Source organism: Rattus rattus, chromosome 2, assembly GCF_011064425.1.
Source record: "Rattus rattus isolate New Zealand chromosome 2, Rrattus_CSIRO_v1, whole genome shotgun sequence".
NCBI lineage: Eukaryota > Metazoa > Chordata > Mammalia > Rodentia > Muridae > Rattus > Rattus rattus.
The window spans coordinates 205,603,328-205,624,930 of record NC_046155.1 but is presented as its reverse complement, the minus strand read 5'-3'; the positions used below and the strand labels follow the sequence as shown (position 1 = coordinate 205,624,930).

At 41.1% G+C, this 21,603-nt stretch overlaps 1 protein-coding gene across 1 annotated transcript in view; it reads left to right on the top strand.

The window, feature by feature from the left end:
* Window positions 1-21,250, top strand: part of Rnf217 (ring finger protein 217) — a 97,668-nt gene extending 76,418 nt beyond the window's left edge. The window contains exons 4-7 of the mRNA XM_032895264.1: window positions 6,024-6,188; window positions 16,621-16,822; window positions 19,026-19,097; window positions 20,177-21,250. Of these exons, the coding sequence (XP_032751155.1) occupies window positions 6,024-6,188; window positions 16,621-16,822; window positions 19,026-19,097; window positions 20,177-20,250 (513 nt within the window). The 3' untranslated portion in view covers window positions 20,251-21,250. The remainder of the gene's footprint in view (window positions 1-6,023; window positions 6,189-16,620; window positions 16,823-19,025; window positions 19,098-20,176) is intronic.
* Window positions 21,251-21,603: the final 353 nt, after the last annotated feature.

Here is a 21,603-nt window from a genome sequence, read left to right as displayed (position 1 = left end):
GGAACAGGAAGGGTTAGGACCATGCCACTCTTCTCTTTTGCCCTCTGTAACCCTGCCTTCTCTCGTTTACTCTCCCATTTGCATAGACCCAGTGAGGTGCCACACTGGCCTAGAGATGAGGTAACTCAAGACAGAATTTTCCTATCCTCTCCCCTTTATACATTAATGAAAAGTGGGCCTGGGACTCAGGCACTTCCCTAGGCCTTGCTGTCTGACCTTAGAAGGGGTCTACAGAGTATTTCCAGGTGAGTAGTGAAACTGTGATCTTGCATGAGGGAAAGGGGGCTCTTTGGAGCAATCCCCTGTTGCAGTTCCACTTAATGCTACACTGATCACCACTAATCACTGCTGCAGGGTGGAGGAGGTGACGGAGGCCGCAGTGCTGCTCCTTGCTACCCACCCCAATGTTTTGGATTCCCGAATGAAAGACACACACACATACACAAGCGCGCGCACACACACACACACACACACACACACACACACACACACACACACGCACGCACAGCCTTTATATTTTAATATATCTTAAACAGCTCAATGGCTTGGCCACTTCCAAATCTTCATGTGCCTAACATTCTCCCCTCGGATATTCCTAAATTATTACTTACTAAAACCTATATTCCATCTTGGCTGCCCTGAACCCAGACCTGCAGCCCTCTTGGATTATAGGGATTTACAGAGTCTGTTGATTGGAAAAGCAGCACGGTTCAGGGTAAGCTAGCTGAATGCCCTCTCAGTTCTGGCTGTTAGAATAACCTGTTTCTGTGCGTGCTCTCAGGGCCCGATCTAGTACTCCAGGTGGACTGTGGCTGACAGAGGGCTATAGCACATGTTACAGCAGCATTCTACCTGTTGTGCAAGACTACAGTCTTCCTTGAAACATCTTTTCCAGGCCCTGACCTGTCCAAGCTTCTATCTCGGCAGCTTCGGCAGATTATGATTATATGACTGCCCGGCTTCATGCCTGTCTGCTTCTAGTAAGTTCGTTACGGACAAGATATTCTCATTCTATTCTGTGTCAGAAACGTTAAAAAAAAATCAGTATATTAGTACCTGTCACTCAGGTACTATATGACTCTGCTGCAAATGAATTGTTTCACTGTTGAGAATATGTCTAAGCTGATGCTAGAATTAAGTCCCTCATGGGAAACTGAGGTAGCTCTCATCTTCAGAGGGATTTATGTACGCATGGATGTTGTCTAACATCTTGAGCATAATATGTAATGATTTTTGTGATTTATTTAAAATTATAGGCTGGGCATTGGCTCACTGGGTTAAGTGCTTGATGTGCAAACTGGAGAACCTGGGTTCAGATTTCCACACCTACATAAAAGTTGAAGATGCAATATGCATCTGTAATCCCCAGCCTTGGGGAGGCTTGGAGAAAGACTGATGCCAAGGACCTCTGGCCAAGCAGCATAGCCAAGTGATAAGCTCCAGGTTCACTGAGAAACCCTGTCTCGAAAATAAAAGAAAAGGCAAGAGAAGAAAACATCAAACATTGACCTCTGACCTCCACACACAAGTGCAGAAACCCACATGAACCCACACATACATATGCCATACATATACACAAATAAATTGCTAAAATCATATATAGGAATATGGGAATTTAGTGAAAACTTATCTGTAGTTTTCTTTATTTTAAATTCTTATTCTTGAGTGTTTTTGGGGGTAGAGGCTTGATGTGTTTACAGGAAAGCATCGCTTGCTTAGGGCAGTTGAGTTTAAGTGTCGGTATGGCAAGGATTCCTGCAAAAGGAGATGGATTTGTAGTGTCAGAAGCATGAAGTTAGTTCATGCAGAAGGGTTTATACCTTATTCAAGATGATCACTAAAGTGTCAAGAAGATAAGATGTTTAGAAAATGTCGCCTGGTGCTGTGGTAGTGCCACATCAGTGTTACGTCAGCTCCTGGGTTTAGTCAGATTCCTTTTACAGAAAACTTACTAATTGCCTGTGGTTTATGCTATTAGCTTCGAGCACCCAGGAGGCAGATGAGGACTTTAGCCTCAGAGAATTTGTAGACTCTTGGGGAGATTGGATATCTGTATACCTAATATAAATTTCCTGGTAAAGGTCCTAAATATGGTTGGGAAGCACAGAGAAGACATTTTGAAGCAAGAAGCTTCCTCAGGATACATCAATGGAAACATCTTGTTAATTAGATCCATTTCAATCAGAGGAAGCAAAGAGGCGATCTTTCTCAGGCCACCCCAATGAGGTTTCCTAAGCATGTCCCCTACACACACACACACACACACACACACACACACACACACACACACACACAGAGACACAGACACACACACAGACACACACACACAGACACACACACACACACACACACACACGCACACACACACACACACACACAGAGGATTGGGAAGGATGAGAGCAGGCTCAGGGAGAAGCAGACAGTCCTGGGAGCAGGAGCAAACAGGCCAATGTCAGCTGTCTTCTCCATGGATGTGCACCTACAGTCTTCTTGTCGGCTGCCACAGTGAAGGCCGGATGTATGTGAATCCCATCTTGCACCTAAGAAGAGAAGACACAGTTTGCTTCTTTTCATTAAAGAGGGAATGACCTCTGCTGCCACAACAATGTCAGCTAATCCTTAGGCAGCTTGTCAACCATGTCAACCAGTAACTACATGTATTTGGGAGAAGTTCTGGGCCCAGTAGTCAAAGAGATGAAGGGAATAGATTGGTCCTTTTGAAACTTTAGCATGGGTATGTGTAAGGACTATTCCTTGTTGTCAACTTGACTATATCTGGAATGAACTATAATCACCTGTGATCCAGATTTTGAGGCTGGGAGACACAAGTTTCTGACCTGGATCTTGACATGGAGATCTTGAAGCAGAGTGGCTATGGAAAGCTTAGGGCTCGGCAAGGTAGGAGAGTAAGGCAAGATCTCTGAGTTCAAGATCAGCCTGGAACAAAACAAGTCCCAGATGCAGGCGTGGTGGTGCACACCTTTAATCTGGACCACACCTTCTGCTGGAGACCTGCATAAGGACATTGGAAGAAAAAAGATTTAGTCTTCTTTGCCTGCTTGCAATTACTTGCCAGCACATCTGTAGGACTCTACTTCTACAGAAGGCCATCTGAATAAACATCCGTGTGGGACTGAGCGACTTCTGCGTTCTTGGACTTCCCATTCGCAGCTAACCATTGTTGGGGAATTGGATTACAAACTATAAGTCAACATAAAAAATTCCCTTACTATATAGAAACTATCCATAAGTTCTGTGACTCTAGAGAACCCTGAATAATATAGAAGTTGGTGCCGAAGTGGGGTATTCCTGTGACAACCTGACCATGTTTTGGGGAGAACTGCGGAAGGACTTTGGAGCTTTGGGCTAGAAGAACCATTGGGTGTTAAGAGCTCTGTGGGATGTTCTGTGGGCGCTTGGAAGCTAATGTTGAGAACAGTGCAAAGGATGGAGGCCTGGCTTGTAACGTTTCAGAGGGAAGATTAAAGACTTGTCAGGGCCACTTGTCAGGTTGTTTTAGTTGTGAAGATTCTGTGGTTTGGTTAGCTGGGGCTGTGATTAACAAGACACCAGAACTACTAAAGCGAAACCTTTGCATCACTGGGACTATTGATGCTGGTCAGCTGGAACTAAGAAATCAGTGGTGATCAAGAAGAGACCAGCATCATTGAGGGGAAATCATCTGGGAAATGTTTTCTGAGAGCACAGAGAGGCTGTGTTCCAGTGCCCCCAGCTGGAGAGCAGGTATCACATCTCACATTCAAACCAGTCCCGGTGGGAAGGAGGGACTATGGTGCATCTGTGTGAAGATAATTTTACTCCAGAAGGCAAACTCCATGTGGCAGGCCTGTGGTTGTGAACTGGCATCTCCTGAGGGCAGTAGCTGGACACGAGGCAGCGTTGGTATCTGCATTGATGTAAGGCTGATTTTGAACGTGGTTAAGGTCATAATGAATAAGGCATCGTGGCATCTTCAGACAAAATCTAGGTCTATAACTATTCAGGTAAATTCTCTGAGGTCAAAGTTGCTATCGTTCTATATTATTTTAGCTCAGTGTGAATTTTTATTATCCATAGTTACTTCAGATCTTGCTTCACAGTGGCTCTCTCAGTTTGTCTCCAAATCTGTGTTGGTAAGAATTAGGACTTTTCGTTTTGTACCACATTCTCTGGTGTAGGCACCAGGTGCCAGACTCCTTCATTATGATACCTTAATATAATTGAATATTTGTAATTATCATTGCTCGAAAGCTGTAAATGTAATTCAACTTTTGTCTATAAGAATCCTTGAGACATTATAGTGGTCCCACCTTTGTGAAGTGTTTCCTGGTCTCAAAGTAACTATACATTACTTCTTCTATTCACTAATAAATACAATATAAATCTGATTTAAAACCCTGCCCTCATAGGTAGCAATGAATATCCTAGTAAGAGAACCAGTGGAAGGGGAAGCCCTGGGTCCTGCTAAGACTGAACCCCCAGTGAACGTGATTGTTGGGGGGAGGGCGGCAATGGTGGGAGGATGGGGAGGGGAACACCAATAGAGAAGGGGAGGAGGAGGGGTTAGGGGGATGTTGGCCCGGAAAACGGAAAAGGGAAAAAAACTCGAAAAATAAATAAGAAAAACTCAAGTTAAAAAAAAAAAAAAAAACAAAAAAAAAAAAAAAAAAAAAAAAAAAACCCTGCAGGGGAAGGAGACAGCAGTGTATGTTTGTCTGTGTCTGAGTATCCGTGCGTACAAGTATGTTCAACGTTAAGCACCATCCTCCTTGAGCGTTTTTGCTTGGCCGTGTACTACATCTTACTCACTGAGCTAGGCTATACTGGACGGCCACTTGGTCCCGGAGTTACAGTTACAAGTGTGACCAACCTCTATGTCTGGTTCTTGCTAAACATGGGTCCTGGGGATTGAACTCAGATCCTCAGGCTTGTTGTTTTATTTCCTTTAAAAGAGAACTTACATCTTCTCATCTGATGATGCTAGAATTTGGTGCTGGAGTTCAGGGATTCGATGGTGCGTTTATCACACCATAACGAGAATGAAGAATACTGTGTGAAACAATACATCACTGCCATTCTAAAAAGGTATCTTCCATGTTGAGTGGACATCAGATGTTCCCAATGAGCATACTCCATACATTGGCATTCACCACAAAGGCTTCCTTCTGATGGTGTCCTAGTGCCACCAGCAAGTCCACATACTGCACCTCTCTAACAGGACCCTCAGTGCTGGCTCAGCAGCGTGGCACCAGCACTGAGCTTTCCACTTGTACGTTAAGCAAGCCTTCGGCGAGAAAAGCAATGGAAAGACTAGAAAGTTGGCTCAGGGGACAGGTGAATTGACAAATGGTCAAAGAGTTCAGATTTGGTGACTTCAGGATTCATTCTGTGCTTCAGTGGGGGGAGATTTCAACAACCAAATTGTTTTCAAAATGAAAACACCTCATGCTTAGTTAATGCCTGAGTAGTCTCTGAACAACAAACTATCCTTTCAAAACGATGTTTTCCTCTTTCAGTAGCAGAGTGTTTCTCTTTTAGTGGGAAGCTTTTCTGGTTTTGGGAAAAATATGTCAAATAATAACCTTTTGGTTAATTTCCCAAAGCACTGACATTCTTATCTTTGAGGCACTATGCTGGTTAATTTTTTTTTGTCAACTTGACACAGGTTCAGGCCATCTGAGAAGAAACCTTCACTAAGAAAATTTCTCCATCAGGAGGGCATTGTCTTCAGTAATGATTGATAAAGCAGGGCCCAGCCCACTCTGGGCAGTGCTTCCCTAGGTAGACGGTCCTGGGTTATACAAGAGCAGGCTGAGCAAGCCAGCAAGCGTGTTTTCCCCTGTGGTCTCTGCTTCAGGTCCAGCTGCACTCCCTTTTCTTTCCTCCATGACGGACTGTGATTGGAATGTGTAAGCCAAACAACCCCTTTCCTACCCAAGCTGCCTGTGTTTACAGTGTTTATCACAGTGGTAGAAAATACTCAGTATGTCTCGTGGGTACTAATGACTGTTTCTCTTGCACAGATCCAGTGTCCCACTTGCCAATTCATCTGGTGTTTTAAGTGCCACTCTCCTTGGCATGAAGGTGTTAACTGCAAGGAGTACAGAAAAGGAGACAAGTTATTGCGTCACTGGGCCAGTGAGATTGAGCACGGGCAGAGAAATGCCCAGAAGTGTCCAAAGTGCAAGGTGAGAGAAGCCTTAGCAAGAAGGGAGTGGCGTCTGCATTTAAAGGGACAGTATTTGCAGCATGGACGTGGATCATGTGCATAACTGTGATCAGGTGTGAGGAAGCTCTGCCATTTCATTCTTAAAGAGTAATTGGACTGCGTATCAAACTGAACATACAGTCACATAAATGGTGTCTATTATTGTCATTAGCATCCATCGCAGCCTGACATTTTTATCTTAAGATTTACTTTAGAAAGTTATGTGTGTGATTGAAAAGTATTTGTACTGTCTTCCAACAAATTTACTTTTAGGCAACCATATTGGGCCTTATTTTCTTTAAGAATAATTTTTTTAGTTGCTTCCTTGATATCTAGCACTAGATAAATGAAATTTAAATTATTATAAAAAATAATAATGGTTAATTCAAATTGTATCAAAAGCATTTTATAAACTAATATATTATTGAGCATGTAATGTTTTGCTGTGCCAAATTTATATCCAGTCTTATACATATAGGCAGTAAGTAATGTAGTGTGACATTTGTGCTGTATACTTAGTGACAAGAAGAACTCTTTGAGAGAAGTCCTTTCAGTGTTACTCAGGCTGAACTGGAACTCCTGGCTTCCCGTGGTTGTCTTGTCTTAGCCTCCATAGCTGGGACCTCCAGACTAGCTTGACTTAATTCTTGAGGTTAGTTCCATTTCAGTCTTTATCTCTGTGCTGAGCCAATGGCTCTGCGTACATCAGTGTTTGCCCCACTGTAGAGCAGGTATGAGATGAGACGGCTCACCCTTCTCTTGCCTAGCACTCCATTCAGAGATCTTCTCAGTTTCAAACCCAGGCCAGGCCAGTAGGTGCTGAGGGGCTACTCGCTCACTCTATGGAACACTTTCCTCAGGAGCCTACCTCACATCTCTAAGTAGTCATAAAAGCAATTTCCACTTAGTATGGCTCTCAAACTGTACCCCAAACAAATGGCCCTGTGACATGCAGAGGAGGATTCCATTCGTATCCTAACCTAACAGTGAGCGGAAGGATGGAGGAAAAGCAGCTGGTTACTCACCGCGGGCTCTAACAATGTCTGCAGTTTCCACGAATACAGATAAATAGCTAAGAGACCGTGGGAAGGGCTGCAGCCCACAAAGCAGGTAAAGAGGCTTTCAAAAGAACTGCCCTTTAAACAGCCCAAAGGAAGGAGGCATGGGGCCACCCACATGACGCCTGAAAACTACCATAAAGCGTAGGTCAGTGTAAGTCATTTTTATGACTTGTTTTGACTGCAAACCTGTTTTTTTCCTTCCATATGTGACTTTAAAGCTCTATATTTTCTGATTTTGTTTTGTTTTGTTTTGTTTTGTTTTGTTCTTGAAATCACTACCCCTCTTTTTCTTTTTTTCCTACTAGGAATTAAGGAGACAGGTTTGGTGAGTTAGTGTTTTATACTCTAAGAGCACTTTTCACAAAATATCCATTAAAATTTACAAATATGAAAAAGGAAACCATCTGGAAGAGGTTTTTTCAAAGATTTTTCATATACAATGCTTCCAAGTGAACAATTCATTTTCATGTAAATAGACTCAATACTTGTAACAAAATGTATTTGAATTTTGTTTTGACCAAACTTACTTATATTTTTGCATTCTGTTGTTGTGTTTTAAGTTAATTTTATAGTACTAGTAGTAATTTGTATTTTGTGTTCATTTCTAAACTCATAAACTTGATAGGATTTGGGGTGAGAGGGAAAGCACCCCACTGCACCACCATATCCGCTGTCTCCACAGCCCATGCCCTTCTGAAATCACTTTTATGACAGGCCTTAGTTCCCGATGTAACCACTCAGACATTTCTAATATCAGTAAACATTTCTATAATCTGCGTCCTCTCCGCTTAAGTGTCCTTTCCCTGATGTTCGGTTTTGTTTGCACACTACATGAGCAGTGTGTACATGGATACATCATCCTTCCCGTTTAACCGGTGGCATGTGCCATTGTGAGCTGCCGAGTGTAGGGACGCAGGCTCTCCACATTTGGTGGATAATGTCCCATTACTGAATTCTAAAAGCACTGAAACAGCTTAATTCCCAGAAATGTCTGCAGATTTCTGGTGCGCTTTTCTTTCCTATGCAGAGTTCAAGAATACTGTTACTCATTTGCAAATTTAGTAATTGTGACATACATCCTCATGCTGACATTTCCTTACTTGCTTATAAGCTAAATAAATATTCACGTTCTTTAGTGTTCGTCACGAACTCTTACATTTTCCGTTTGTATCAGTTGACCGTTTGAGTGGGCTGGGCTGAGGCGTTCTTGTCTGCATCAAATTCTATGAGCTCTCCATTTCAAAATTTAACTCTTTTTATAGAATATTTTCTCTGCTTGTTTTTTTCTTTTAATTGATTTGCACATATTTTTAAAAGTTTTGTCTGAATATATCATTTTCTTTCTCTTTGTACATACATACAAGCACACACAAATATCATGCACACATATATTTTATACTTACATGTTTTCCATATGCATTTGCTTCTAAGCTTAAAAAGTCACTCATCCAAAAGTTTGATGTAAAAGTTTAATACAAGTGTTTATTTTCTTTCTTTCCTTTTAGGTTTGACATACCGATATTTTAACTTTCAAATTTTAATCTGACCATAATTTATTTAGTGTTTATTATTAATCAGACACTTAAAATGATTTTCCCCAATTGAATCATATTGGTTCAACTGTATTTGTCAAATAATTCTGCCCTACCAAGTAATTTCTAATTCTTGCTAAGCCAGTGTCATCTTATAATACATAATACTGTCTTCGCTGGGATCTCCAATCGTGTGGCTAAGTTGTTAGACAAATGAGTTCCAATGATTACGCCTAAGTGAAGCAGCGTTAGAATGTGGCTGTCCCTGCGTGAATCGTATGTGAACCTTGTGGGAAGTGTGTTAAGTACAGCAGGTTCTTCCTCTCCTTCACTCAGCAAAGCTCTTCTCCCACTGTGAGATGCCTTTGCCTCAGGTGGAAATCACAGTTTCATGCTACTGTGAAAAATTTGACTTTTGTAAATAAATCAAAATTAGTATTTATAATTGATTTTGGGGGCCAGCAAGATGAATCAATAAATTCAAGGCGCTTACCATCAAAACTGTTAAACTGAGCTCAGTCTCAAAACTCATGTGGTTGAAGGAGAGACCAGACTCCTCGGTCTTGTGGTACAACCTCCACACATGCGCTATGGCTTGCTCGTAGGTAGACGTGGCATGCATGCACACATGTATAAGAATAAAATATATTAAAAAGTATAATTGAATCTAACAGATATTACAAATAAGCATTGGAAACTCTTCCCTATCATTTATGATCAAGATATTTACTCATAAGTCCAATTATTGTGTATTGGGGTAAACATACAAAAACAATTCCATAGGTTACTCATTAATTATCTTATGAGATTGTAGAAATGTCTTATTCAGAGTGAATTTGTGTAACCATTTTGATGAATGTCATTACCACTTTGTAATTAATTAATTAATATATACAAATATAGGCAGGGGCTCACAGAGTTCAGAGAAGGCATCAGATACCCTGGAACTAGAGTTAAAGATGGGTGTGAGTCTCAATGTGGGTGCTAGGACTCGATCCTGGGTCCTCTTCCAGAGCAGGAAGTGCTCTTCATTACTGAGCCACCTTTCTAGTCACATCACTGCCATCTTTCTTCCTCTTCCTCCTCTTCCTCCCCGCCTTCTTCCTTCTTCCTTCCTTCTTCCTTCCTTCTTTTCCTTCTTCTTCCTTCTTCCATCTTTCTTCTTCCTTTCTTCTTTTTCTTCTTCTTTCTTCTTCTTCCTCCTCCTCCTTTTCTTCTTCTCTCAAGACAGTATTCTCACCATGTGGCTCCTGGTGGCCCATATCTTGCTTGTAGACCAGACTAAGCTGAGACTCACAGACCTCCACCTGCCTCTGTCCCCCTGCCTTCAACAGTAAACCATCAGGGAAGTTAGTAGCTGCTGGCGAGTATTTAGGTTTTGAAACAAGGCATTTGATTCTCAATCGCAACTGCTTCTTTAAGACCATGATCTAAAACAAGCAAAAAATTTTATATTTTATTTTATTGTCCTCACCCAGGAGTAATTGTTACATGCCTGCCGTCTCCAATCAGAAGGCAGAGACGAACCCCATTGTTTCTAAGGCAGGACTCCTGCCCCCCCCCACCAAACATGCCTTTCCCACTTAGGATCTTGGAAAACACAGTAGCACATACCTTTGTTTTACATCATACTTTGAGGCAAGTGCAAAGCAAGCGGGAAGTTGAGTCAATCACACATAATTATATGAAGAAAGCAATCAGCCAAGACAGCATCTCTTCTCACCCTTGTAAAGCAAAGGCTGAACTGTTCCTTCTCTGTTAAATGTGGACAGTGAGTCCACATACAGTCATTAAATCATCCTTGGTAATACTTAAACTATTCAGACTTGCTCATAATTAAAAATAAAATTCAGCCAGGCATCAGGAGCCCTGTAGTGTCATGTCCTGTGGCGTTGGTTAGCTCACAGACAACCCTCTCCTGTAACCTGTGTATTCTATATCCTTTAGGGACTCAGAATGTCTCTTGGTTTAGTTTGCCTACTTTTTGTGTTTCCTTCTTTGGGTGAAGGCCAAGTTTTGCTCAGAATTCAGAGCTTACTAAACCAAAGTTGTGTTGCTTCCAAAATTATTGGGGAATCTTTTTTGGCGGTGCCTGCGGGAGGCAGGAGTTAAAAGGGAACTCATGTACCCACCTCCTCCTGAGCTACTTTCTTCCTTAGTGTTGAATTGAAAAGCTGTTTGCTTAGACATTATGGCATGTAATAGACATTAGTCACGTGACCCAACCAGGTGATTTATAGCTGACAACTGAGATCCTCCTGCTACAGAAATGAACTGGTGCCTCTGTTTGAGCTATTTTATAAGACATAGGGAAGAACTAATTACCTGGGAACCACATGAGTTCTAAGGCTAATGTGTAACAGGATTTGTGAAATAATATGAAATATGAAACAATGGTAGCTAAGTAACTTATTCTAAGCCAACACATTGTTTCAGAATGAAAAGACAGTTACTTTTCTGCTTTTAAAGGAATTGTCAGGGCTATAGTCAGGGGTGCTCTGAGTTATAACGCACTCATACATGCACACACAAGCTGAAATACTGATAGGTAATGCTAAATTCTGATACACAGTCTTTATTTCCCCCTTATACTGTTAACACGTTAATAACAATAACGGTGCTGTCTAATGTATGTTGATGTTTGCTACCACACGCCAGTCTTTGTGGTAGGTAGTTATCTTACAGTCACCCCACAGCGGCTGCCACATGCTGGGATTCTGAGCATGTGCAGACAAACCCAACCACAACTGGAGTTCTATGAGAAAAAAAACTTGCTAAATACATATTACATTCATTTTTAAATTTTTTTCTTTCTGTTTTTCTTTCCTGCCCTCCATTTTTAAATTGTGAATTGATCTAATTATAAAATAGAAGCAAGTGACACTATAATAATACAACAACATACACTATAATATGTAAATATGGGTTATGATATTAAAAGAGATAAGGAAGCAGGCAGATATATAAATGTATTAATACTTAATAAACTTTGCAATTAAGATATCAATATCTGTCCTTTAATTTAATAGTATTAAATGAAGGCAAAAAGGTATATACATATGTCTAAACATGCTTACATGTGCATACACATATACGTATATGCATATAAAAGCTTATGTATATGTGCAGTTATACCATGAGAACAGTCATTAATTTTAAAGCTATGCAAACATGTTTTGGCCTTTAATATAAAATGGAGTAAGGCTCTAAGTTCATATACAATCAATATCTTCAGTCACATAATAGTAGTGTAAGTTAAGAAAACATGCTCTTTGAAAACTATATAAATAGCTTTGTGTTTATACATAAAATAGTTAGGGTCTAAGTTCAGACATTATAAGTAGATTATATCTGTATGAATATCTAATGCACTTAAAAATTATATGGCAAGCGTCTTATTCTTCCAGGAGACCCCAAGGCAGCATCGGCCTCATTTGTGATAGCCAGGTGTCTCCTGCCAAATAAAAGAAGAATTCTGACCTCTCTAAAGGGAGTGGAAATGGCCATTGAGAGTCGCTTCTAGTAGGTGTCTATTGACACCTCTAGAAAGAGATGATGGTATGAGCTAGGCTAGCTGTCCCAAGGCTGAGAAGAGAAGGATCAGACAAATCACCTAGACCTACATCTCCGTGAACTTCATGATTAGTCTGACATAGGCAGTTAAAGGAGGTTAATGTGTCACCGTTGACATTTAGTTGTGTACATAAACTTGTGAGGAAGCTGTCAGCTCACTTGCACATGGAGACAAGATACAGTTTTATCTTGCTATTGTAAGAGAAAGTGCTCTAGAAGGATGGTGACTTGAGTTTTGCTTATTTGGGTTGGAAGTGACTAAAAGTCCTATGTAAATGACAACAGATAGTTGTGCAGACCTAAAGGCTAAAGGCCAGGCCCACAAATGAGATAAAGAAATGAAATAGAGTGGAGGAAGAGTGACTGACGTGTGGAAAGAGCTCACCCAAAGATCTCGTACGAAGTATTGGAAGCACGAGGGCCAGGTGAAGCAGTGCAAACCCAAGAGAGATCAGAGGATGGAAAAAGAGAGGTCACTGAAAGAAGAGCCTGCCAATGGTGAGACAAGAGGCAGTAACGGGCTGACTAATGACACCAAGTGATACAAGACGATAACCACTGAGGGGCTGGAGAGATGGCTCTTCCAGAGGTCCTCATGGCTCACAACCATCTGTAATGGGATCTGATACCCTCTTCTGGTGTGTCTGAATACTAAAAATAAATAAAATAAATCTTTAAAAAAAGAAGATAACCATTTAAAACTTGTTCACTGAGTTCAACCATTGTGTGTAACATCGTGGGTACCACTCATCTGCCGCTTCATAAGTATTCTTGGAGAATGTGCGTGTGCGAGGACGTGTAAGCCCCTTAACACAAAAACAAAGCAATGCACAGAAGGCTGGAGATGTGGCTCAGCACTTCACTGCAAACCTGAGGACCAGAGTTCACATTCCTACAACCACGCAACAACCCCATCCTCTCCTGTAACTCTAGCTCTTGAGTTACAGATTGCTGATGCTTGCTGGCTTCCAGCTTAACCAAGAAAAATGAAAGCATTGGGTTCAAAAGAAGACTTCCTGACTCAAAGGAACAGCACAGAAGGGTTGAGGAGGACACATGTCTCTCATGCCCTCTGGTCTCATACAAAGAAATGTATGCACTACCCCTCAGCCCCATGCATGCACAGAGAGAGAGAGAGAGAGAGAGAGAGAGAGAGAGAGAGAGAGAGAGAGAGAGAGGTGCAAATACAATACTAACAAAAATAAATACATGAATGAATAGATATATCTGGGCTAACATAGACTTTATCCGCCAGGGCTTAGGCAGGGGGATGCAGATAATTAGGCTGTAGAATAAGCAGCACTTGGCTGGTGCATTCAGAAGTCTGGTGCTGAGAACAGTGTTCTGCCCTGGAACTCCACTCAGCGAGTACACTGCTCTTGCTTTTCATCTCCTAGATTAAATGTCACCTCCTCAGATAAACCTCCTCTTGCCCTTAACACCAGATCAGGCTCCTCCTCCATTAACCGTTCTTCCCCCACACACTCCTTCTCTTCATGGAGTTTTTTACGGCTTAGGAGACATGCTTTTTGTACAATTGATTATCTGTCTACACTTTAAATTACACAGTCCTTTAAGAGTAAAAGCCATGAAAGATGGCTTTTATCAGCAAGAAGGTAATTGCTTGTTGGGCAAAGGACTAAGTAGAAGACAGCTGGATGTTTCCAGAACATGAGTTCTGGTGAGGAAGAATGGAGACATGACTCAGAGGAACAAGGGCTTCAGGAAAATGAGAGTAATCTCTGGCTAGACAACCATGGGGAATTAATGGATGCTTGAGGAGTCCAGAGCAGAGGGAAAGGTTGAGAGTGAATGTGAAGATGAGGAAATGGAAGTCAGTGTTTTCTGAGGACGAGAGGTACTGTGGTAAAGGAGGAAGATGGTAGTGAGAGGCTAATCAGTTCCGAAGCTCTATAGAAATCACACAGTGTTCATACCTACTTCAGACTCTTCCCTTCCTCATAAACGAAGACAGAAGCATGCATAAAGCCTTCTGTCATTTACTGAAAACAAATCCAATGGAGACAAGGGATCATTGGTGCTGACGATGTTAAAAAGCTAACATCACAATGGGAGATACCAAACAACTATGAAACCAACATCCTATTTATTTTTAGGAACTATGTCTGACAGGAAAAGCAACTGCTTTTCACTCATTTGGTCTTTAACTTCTAGTAATAAGCTCTTACCTATTCCCCCTTGGCATTGACTCCCTGATGGCAACTATACTCTCATTATATTTATTTTGTCTTTTATTTTATATTGCTTTTTAAGATAGGATCTTACAGTGTAACCAAGGCCATCCTCATGCCTCACGCTTCCAAGCACTGGATTACAGGAGTCTATCACTAATTAGTATGTTTTCCTTTGACTGACTGTTGAGGAGATCTCGTTAGCTACAGTTGTCAGTTTGAGTACAGCGTTATTTGTGGGCATCTCAGTTGGGGAGCTGTTTTGACCAGATTGGCCCGTGGGCATATCTTTAGGACCTTTTCTTGGTTATTGTTGATGTGGGGAAGTTGAACCCACTGTTAGTGGCGCTACCCCCTTGACAGGTGAACATTTTTAAGAAAACTGGCTGAAGGATAATACAAGGTTCTCCTATGGGGTGGTCTATGAACTGTCAGGCCACAGGTTCTTGAGCCCAATAATGGTGCCAGGTATGGGTTTCATCCTGTCATGCAAGATTTAAATTCAACCAGAAAGTCCTTGTTTACTCTCATGACATCCACGCCACTATTGTAATGGTGGCCATGTCTTCCAGGCTGTCATAAAGAATTTATATAATCATATTCCTTGCTTTTGCATAACTGGGACCAAACCAGCTGGTACAGACTCTAAGATTTGTTTCGACTCGTGGTTGTAGGGGTTCAGTCTCTTGTAACTGGAAGGTGTGGTCAAGTAGTCGCATCCGTGGTGGCAGGAACGTGTGTCTAAACCATAACATACCAGAAAGCAGAGAGTATAACCAGAACCAAGGCCTGGGCTGTAACCTTCAAAGACCCTCACAGCTCGTCCCACTTCCCAAGGTTCTGTAGTCCAAATACTTTTCAGAGCTCGGGTAGGAATAAGAAGGATGGTCACACTGTGTGGTTAGAAGTGGCAGGAGCAGTCTCTGTAGGTCACCAGTGATGCGGCCGCGTTCTCACAAACACCACGGACTGTTTGTTATCTCCGTCTCAATGGAGCAGTCAGTCCAAAGGTTGACGGTGGGTGCTGAGTGCTTAGGGTGGATTTCTCACAATGCCTTCTAGGACCTGGGAGTGTGAAGGCTCAGAAATGGTTCACAAGTGCCTTGGCCTATACTACTGGGGGGTTTTTTTGTTGTTGTTGTTTGCTTTTGTTTTGTTGTTTTCTTTCTTTTTTCTTTCTTTCTTTTTTTAGAGAAGGCCTCGTGCAGGTCAAGTTAGCCTTGATTTCTCTCCTAGTGGTGGAGAAAGATCTTGAACTTCCGGTTCTCCTGCCTCCCAGGCCCCTGGTGTTGGCAGTGCAGGCCTGTGCTCAGTTCATGAGGTGCAATCGATTGGATCAGGCCTATTCGCTACTCCCAGTCCCGGCCTGAGCGCCATCTTAGTGCCACCTGGGCTGCATGGCTGTGATCTTCTTATTCACAAATAGGCACAAGAAGCGTGGTCACTGGACCAGCGGCTGAGACTAGGAGGCCTTGTATCCAGGTTTTTATTGACAATTTACATCTGTCCTTAACGAGGGACCTTCAGATAATTGATAGGCCGCACAAAGCCTATCCACTACTATGGACCAGCATAGACAAAGAGAAAACTGTATAGCTGTGAAGGGGTGAGGTGACCAGTAGCAAGGATCATCAGCTTTGGGTTAGTAGGGACCCCAAAATGTAACTGCTCATATGCCCTTGACCACATGCTAACCCTGTGTACTTGAGGAAAAAGAGTAGAGTCATAAGTGGAATACGTAAAGTTGTGGACTCTGGCAGCAACTTACTGCTAAGTCAAACAACAAACTCTGGCAGGCTCGCCTCTTGTTTTAACTATAAAATTCCCAGCCACATTAAAATATTCCCCAGTGTGCATTTCCTAAAGCCACATTACAAGTTCATAATGGTAAAATTAATATTGGAAACCTTATAAATATGAATATAAACAAGTTGAAAACGTCACTCTGGGATACTCATAAGACTTTTAATTTCATAAAACTGATTTATTTTACTTCTTGACATATTTTACTTTTTAAAGACATTGTGTTTCCCTCTGTTTGTCCCTTTATCCAGATCCATATCCAGAGGACAGAAGGGTGTGACCATATGACTTGTTCACAGTGTAACACTAATTTTTGCTATCGATGTGGAGAGAGATACCGCCAGCTCCGGTTTTTCGGAGACCATACATCAAACCTCAGTATATTTGGATGCAAATATCGCTACCTCCCAGAGAGACCTCACTTAAGAAGATTAGTTCGAGGGTCAGTCTGTGGTGAGTAGCACACACGCTTGCTCTTCCCTGCTTCCTCAGCATCCGATGAAGGGCAGCGAGCAGCAGGGTCCCAGGCATGAGAATCCTGAGGGCTTGCTATGTGCCAGAGATTCTAGTAGGTCCTTACCATAGAGGAAGAAGAGAATCACTCCCTTTGTGAACAAAATTGGAAAGTTAAGATTGTTAATATGACACTCTTCCATGATCAGCACATCTGGAACACTGAGTGAAAACCAAGTGGTGAAACCAAGAATATCGTATTAATTTTTGTATGGACTTAGCTGGTATCTCAACACAAGGATTGCCATTGACTTTTCCTAAATATGTACAGTACAGCATGAAACAGGACAATGATGAATAAACACACACACATACACACACATACATACACACATATACACATATATGTACACATATACATACACATAGACACACATACACACGTACAAACATACATACACACATACACATACATACATACACACATACATACACAGACACACACACACATATACACATACACACACATACATACACACACATACACAGACACACACACATACACACATATATACACAGACACACACATACACACATATATACACAGACACACACATACACACATACACAGACACACACACACACACCAAAGCAATGAACAAATAAAACAGTAAATCTAGAGATATAATCAATGGTTTATTGTAATAGCAGAAATTAAATAAAATTTTAAATTAAAAATCTTTAAATAAGATTATTTATGACTGTGAAAAATTATATTTGATGATTAAAAAAATGAGGTCCTAAGAGAATTATTCTTGGAATAAGAACAAACATGCTTACCCAAGTCAAAATCATCTTTAAAGTAGACCTAACCATGTCCTGTACTGTCAAGTTATTCCTCCTAAAGGCAGGCATGTGCTCCTTGAACTCAGTGACGGTTGGGAAAGTCAGTGCTCTTATTACTTGACTGCTGTATTCTGTTGCTGTGAAGAAAATGTCTTAGCGGGTACTTTAAGAAGATATACTACTAAAGAGTCTAAGCCAGGGCCAAGGAAAGAAAAGCAGACTCTTAAAATATGTAAACCTTGGTACTATATTCTAGATTCTTCCCTACAGCTCATTGGATGTACAAGCACTGAGTTTTGTCATTGATGTAAAGAAGAAAAAAAAAAGAGTATGTCTAGGTATTATGTTAAACGAACAATGATTCATTTCTAAATTTACTAAATATTAAGCAATGTTGTTAAATTGATATTTAAAGCTGTGTTTTTTCAATAGCTAGACATTGAATTCCAAAACTTTTTTCTATGAATTAAAAAAGTTAGTTTTTTCCTGACAAATTCCCAGCAAATGGCTGTTGTCTTTCAGTCATTGGTCAATGACCATAACACAGATGATATTGCTGTGTGATTCTTAAGTAACTGTGTGTCCACTGCAGGCTTCCTGTTCCCTTCACACTTTTGTGACATTTCGTTTGTACAGTTATGTCAAAAGTCGCAGCACAGGAACAAGACATAAGTAACTGTTGGGGTTTTGTCTGCGTTGCTGCCTTCCAGAGTCAGGGATTCCACTGGTGGCTTCTGGGCCGCGGTTACACGTAACAGTGGTGATTATTATCACCAATCAATTATTCATTCAGCACAGAAGCCGCTGGTCCTGCCAAGCACGCCGTGCCTGCCAGCACGGAGCTGTCTTACAATGCTTCCTGTTAACATTTGTCTCAGTGATTCACTTGGGTCACTTCCAGCCCATCACTTACTCAGCAGCTGTCTTCAGTCTGCTAGACATTCATAGGACTTCCCTCTTTATCTAGCAAGTGAATACAGCGTTTTTCTTAGACACGGGCCTGGTCAGACACCCTCATTGGTCCCTACCAGCTCCTCTAACTTGGTGAGCTTAATAGATTGTTTGCTGAGTCACTCCATCCTTAATCATTCAACATTTTGAATATTGAAAGTGGAGGAATCTAAGGAAAAAGCACAAAAGAATGAAATGTGTCAGTGTAAAAAGATTATAATCTTATTTTGGTTATAAACAATAAGGGGCCTGTGGGTGTTCGGCATATGCCCATGGCTTCGTGGCACTGCGTTCTGTGTGTCAGTTCTACATGTGCCCTTACTTGTACCTGTGCTGCTGTGAGGATTCCTGTAACCGCTCGGTAACTCGGCAGTGAGAACCTTTTCTTTATCCTTTTGTTTTCCAGCTGGAAAGCTCTTCATTGCGCCTCTTATCCTGGTTTTGGGATTGGCACTAGGGGCCATAGCAGTTGTAATCGGTAAGAACATGACATATTTCAGATTAGACTTCTCCATGGCAGTAGGGACAGTGTGAGTGTACATAGAGTAGCGTGAATCAGTCAGTGTGTGTGTGTGGTTTCTGCTCTGCCTTGCTTCAAACAGCCATGCAGCTTGGGGTGTGTAAGTCATGTTTCCTATAGAATGTGTTTATGAGGCTGTAATATAGGAACATATAAAGGACTAGTTCTCAAACTTAGCATGATATAGCTAGCCTGTAGAGCTGTTAAAAACACACATTGCTAGATCCTACTGTCAGTTTCTAGCACAGTGTGTTGGCTGGACTCATGAGTTCTCATTTCTAAAAAGGTCCCAGATGCTACTAATGCTGTTAGCCCATGGGCACACTTTGAGAAGCATTGCTTTAAAAAATTTCAACTTAAACATTCTAGATAAAAGCTACTTTGATCATTATTCCCTATAGAAAATGGGATGCTTTTGCTGATTGAATGATTTTCCACATGTAAACTTCTCCTTACAGATAATGAATGTGTGGGGCAGAGAGAATTACAAAGTATCTCACATTTAAGTCATTGTAGTCAGTTGGGACTTTATAGAACAGATGTTACTATCTGTTCTATAAGTAGAGGGACTCCGGTCTCATTAAAATCTCAAACTTGTTAAACTGGGAACCCATGTGTTCTTAAATGCAATATTATAACAACCAGTAATGAAATGAATATTATAGTGTGCAAATTATAGGATTGTGACAGTAAAGACAAGGACATAAAGCTAGATGGTTCACTTGAAAACATTGTTTTTTGTTGTTGTTGTTTTTAATTAGACTTGTATGACTGAGGGTGATAAAGGGGACAGAGGACTTCAGGAAACTAGGAAGAATGAAGTCTTACAAAAAACACATCCCATGTATTTTGATGTTGTGAACTATTGATAATGATTGTTGTAACTAGTTTGTAATATAAGTAAAATTAGGAAAATTTAAATATATATGTATGTACACATATATGTATACACATACACACACACACACACACACACACACACACACACACCCCTCAGTGCTTTCCTCCCTAATTGCCTTCATTTTTTCAATTTCTAGGTTTATTTGTATTTCCTATATATTGCCTTTGTAAAAAACAGAGAAAGCGATCACGGACAGGTATGCACTGGTAATCCACAGAGGACTTCACGTGACGTCAGCTGGTACCAGGAGGAGCCGTGCAGGCTTGTGCGCCTGTCTGTGAGTTGGATCCTTCAAACCACCGAGAGGAACCCGTGCCATCTCGTGTCCTGTGGCTCTCTGCAGGCCACAGTGCTCTAGCTGCGGTGCACTCCCATGGTATCCTGTCCTTTCCCTAAACAATTGCTGCTCTGAAAAATGAAACGGTCACTTTCGTTAACTATAGACATTTACATAGTAACTCTGGCCTTTGTGGCTCTCGGAAGAAAATACTTTGAGAACAGGGTATCCTCAGATGTGTTTTGAGGACACCTCCCAGGAGTGTTGTTTGGATTGTCTGAACCTTGTGCTTCCCCAGGCTGTCTCTGAGAGGTGGTATGCACAGCTGAATCCTGCCCGTCTCAACAAACAAAGCCACTTTCCAGAAGATAAATCAGAGTTCACCCACTGCACCTGTTGTCATCTGTAACCCAAATGGTATAGTCATTTTGTTCTTTGGATACTGTAATTGCTTTAAAAAAAATCTCAGCACCCAGAAGGGAATTAATGAAACTAAATTAATGAAAAGAACCTGAGTTCCTGGTGCGTGTATGTAAGGATGTGAATGTGTGTATATAAACACGTATTAAACCAGGCTCCGTAACCGTGTGCTCGTCCATTTCCGTGTCTGTTCTCATACAGCCTTTCAGCCATGATGGTTATTTCCGTGGGCCTAACTTGGTAATGTACTGAATTAAAGCCAGTGTCAACAACAGGTTGTTTCCATGGTAAATGTCTGTTTCTTGCTCTTCCTATGGTCACATGCACACACGGTGATGTATGTAATGTCACTCTGAGACATACACTCAACTTTGTAAACTGACAAAACTGAACGGATGGTTCAGAAAGTCCCCGAGTCCCCAACACTTGCTCTTTTCAGATGCCTTGGATTTTGATGCACATACTTTAGCCTGTCCTGGGGTTATTTAATAAAAACAAATCTTTTGCTTTGAAGAAAATTGGTTAAACTTCTAATTTAATTCCCATTCTGCTCATTATTTAATTACCACCTTATAATCATAGAGATTTCTGCTTTAGGTCATGTTTTTAAAATTTCTTGAATGTTCTACTCCTTCCCTATTCTGTCTTTTTTTTTTTTTTTTTTTTTTGTCCCCAAGTTTGTTTTTTTTTTTTTACAAAAATAAATACTAGTTTTGGAGGGAGGATTTTGCCCGTGTTTACTATGTGGGTTTATTATGTCAATATCTCCTTATACAGAGACAACTTGGAAACAGCTTTTTATGTGCATAGTTCCTTCAAAACATAAAAGGCTTTTGGAAAAGGAAGCAAATGAAAATATTTTCAGA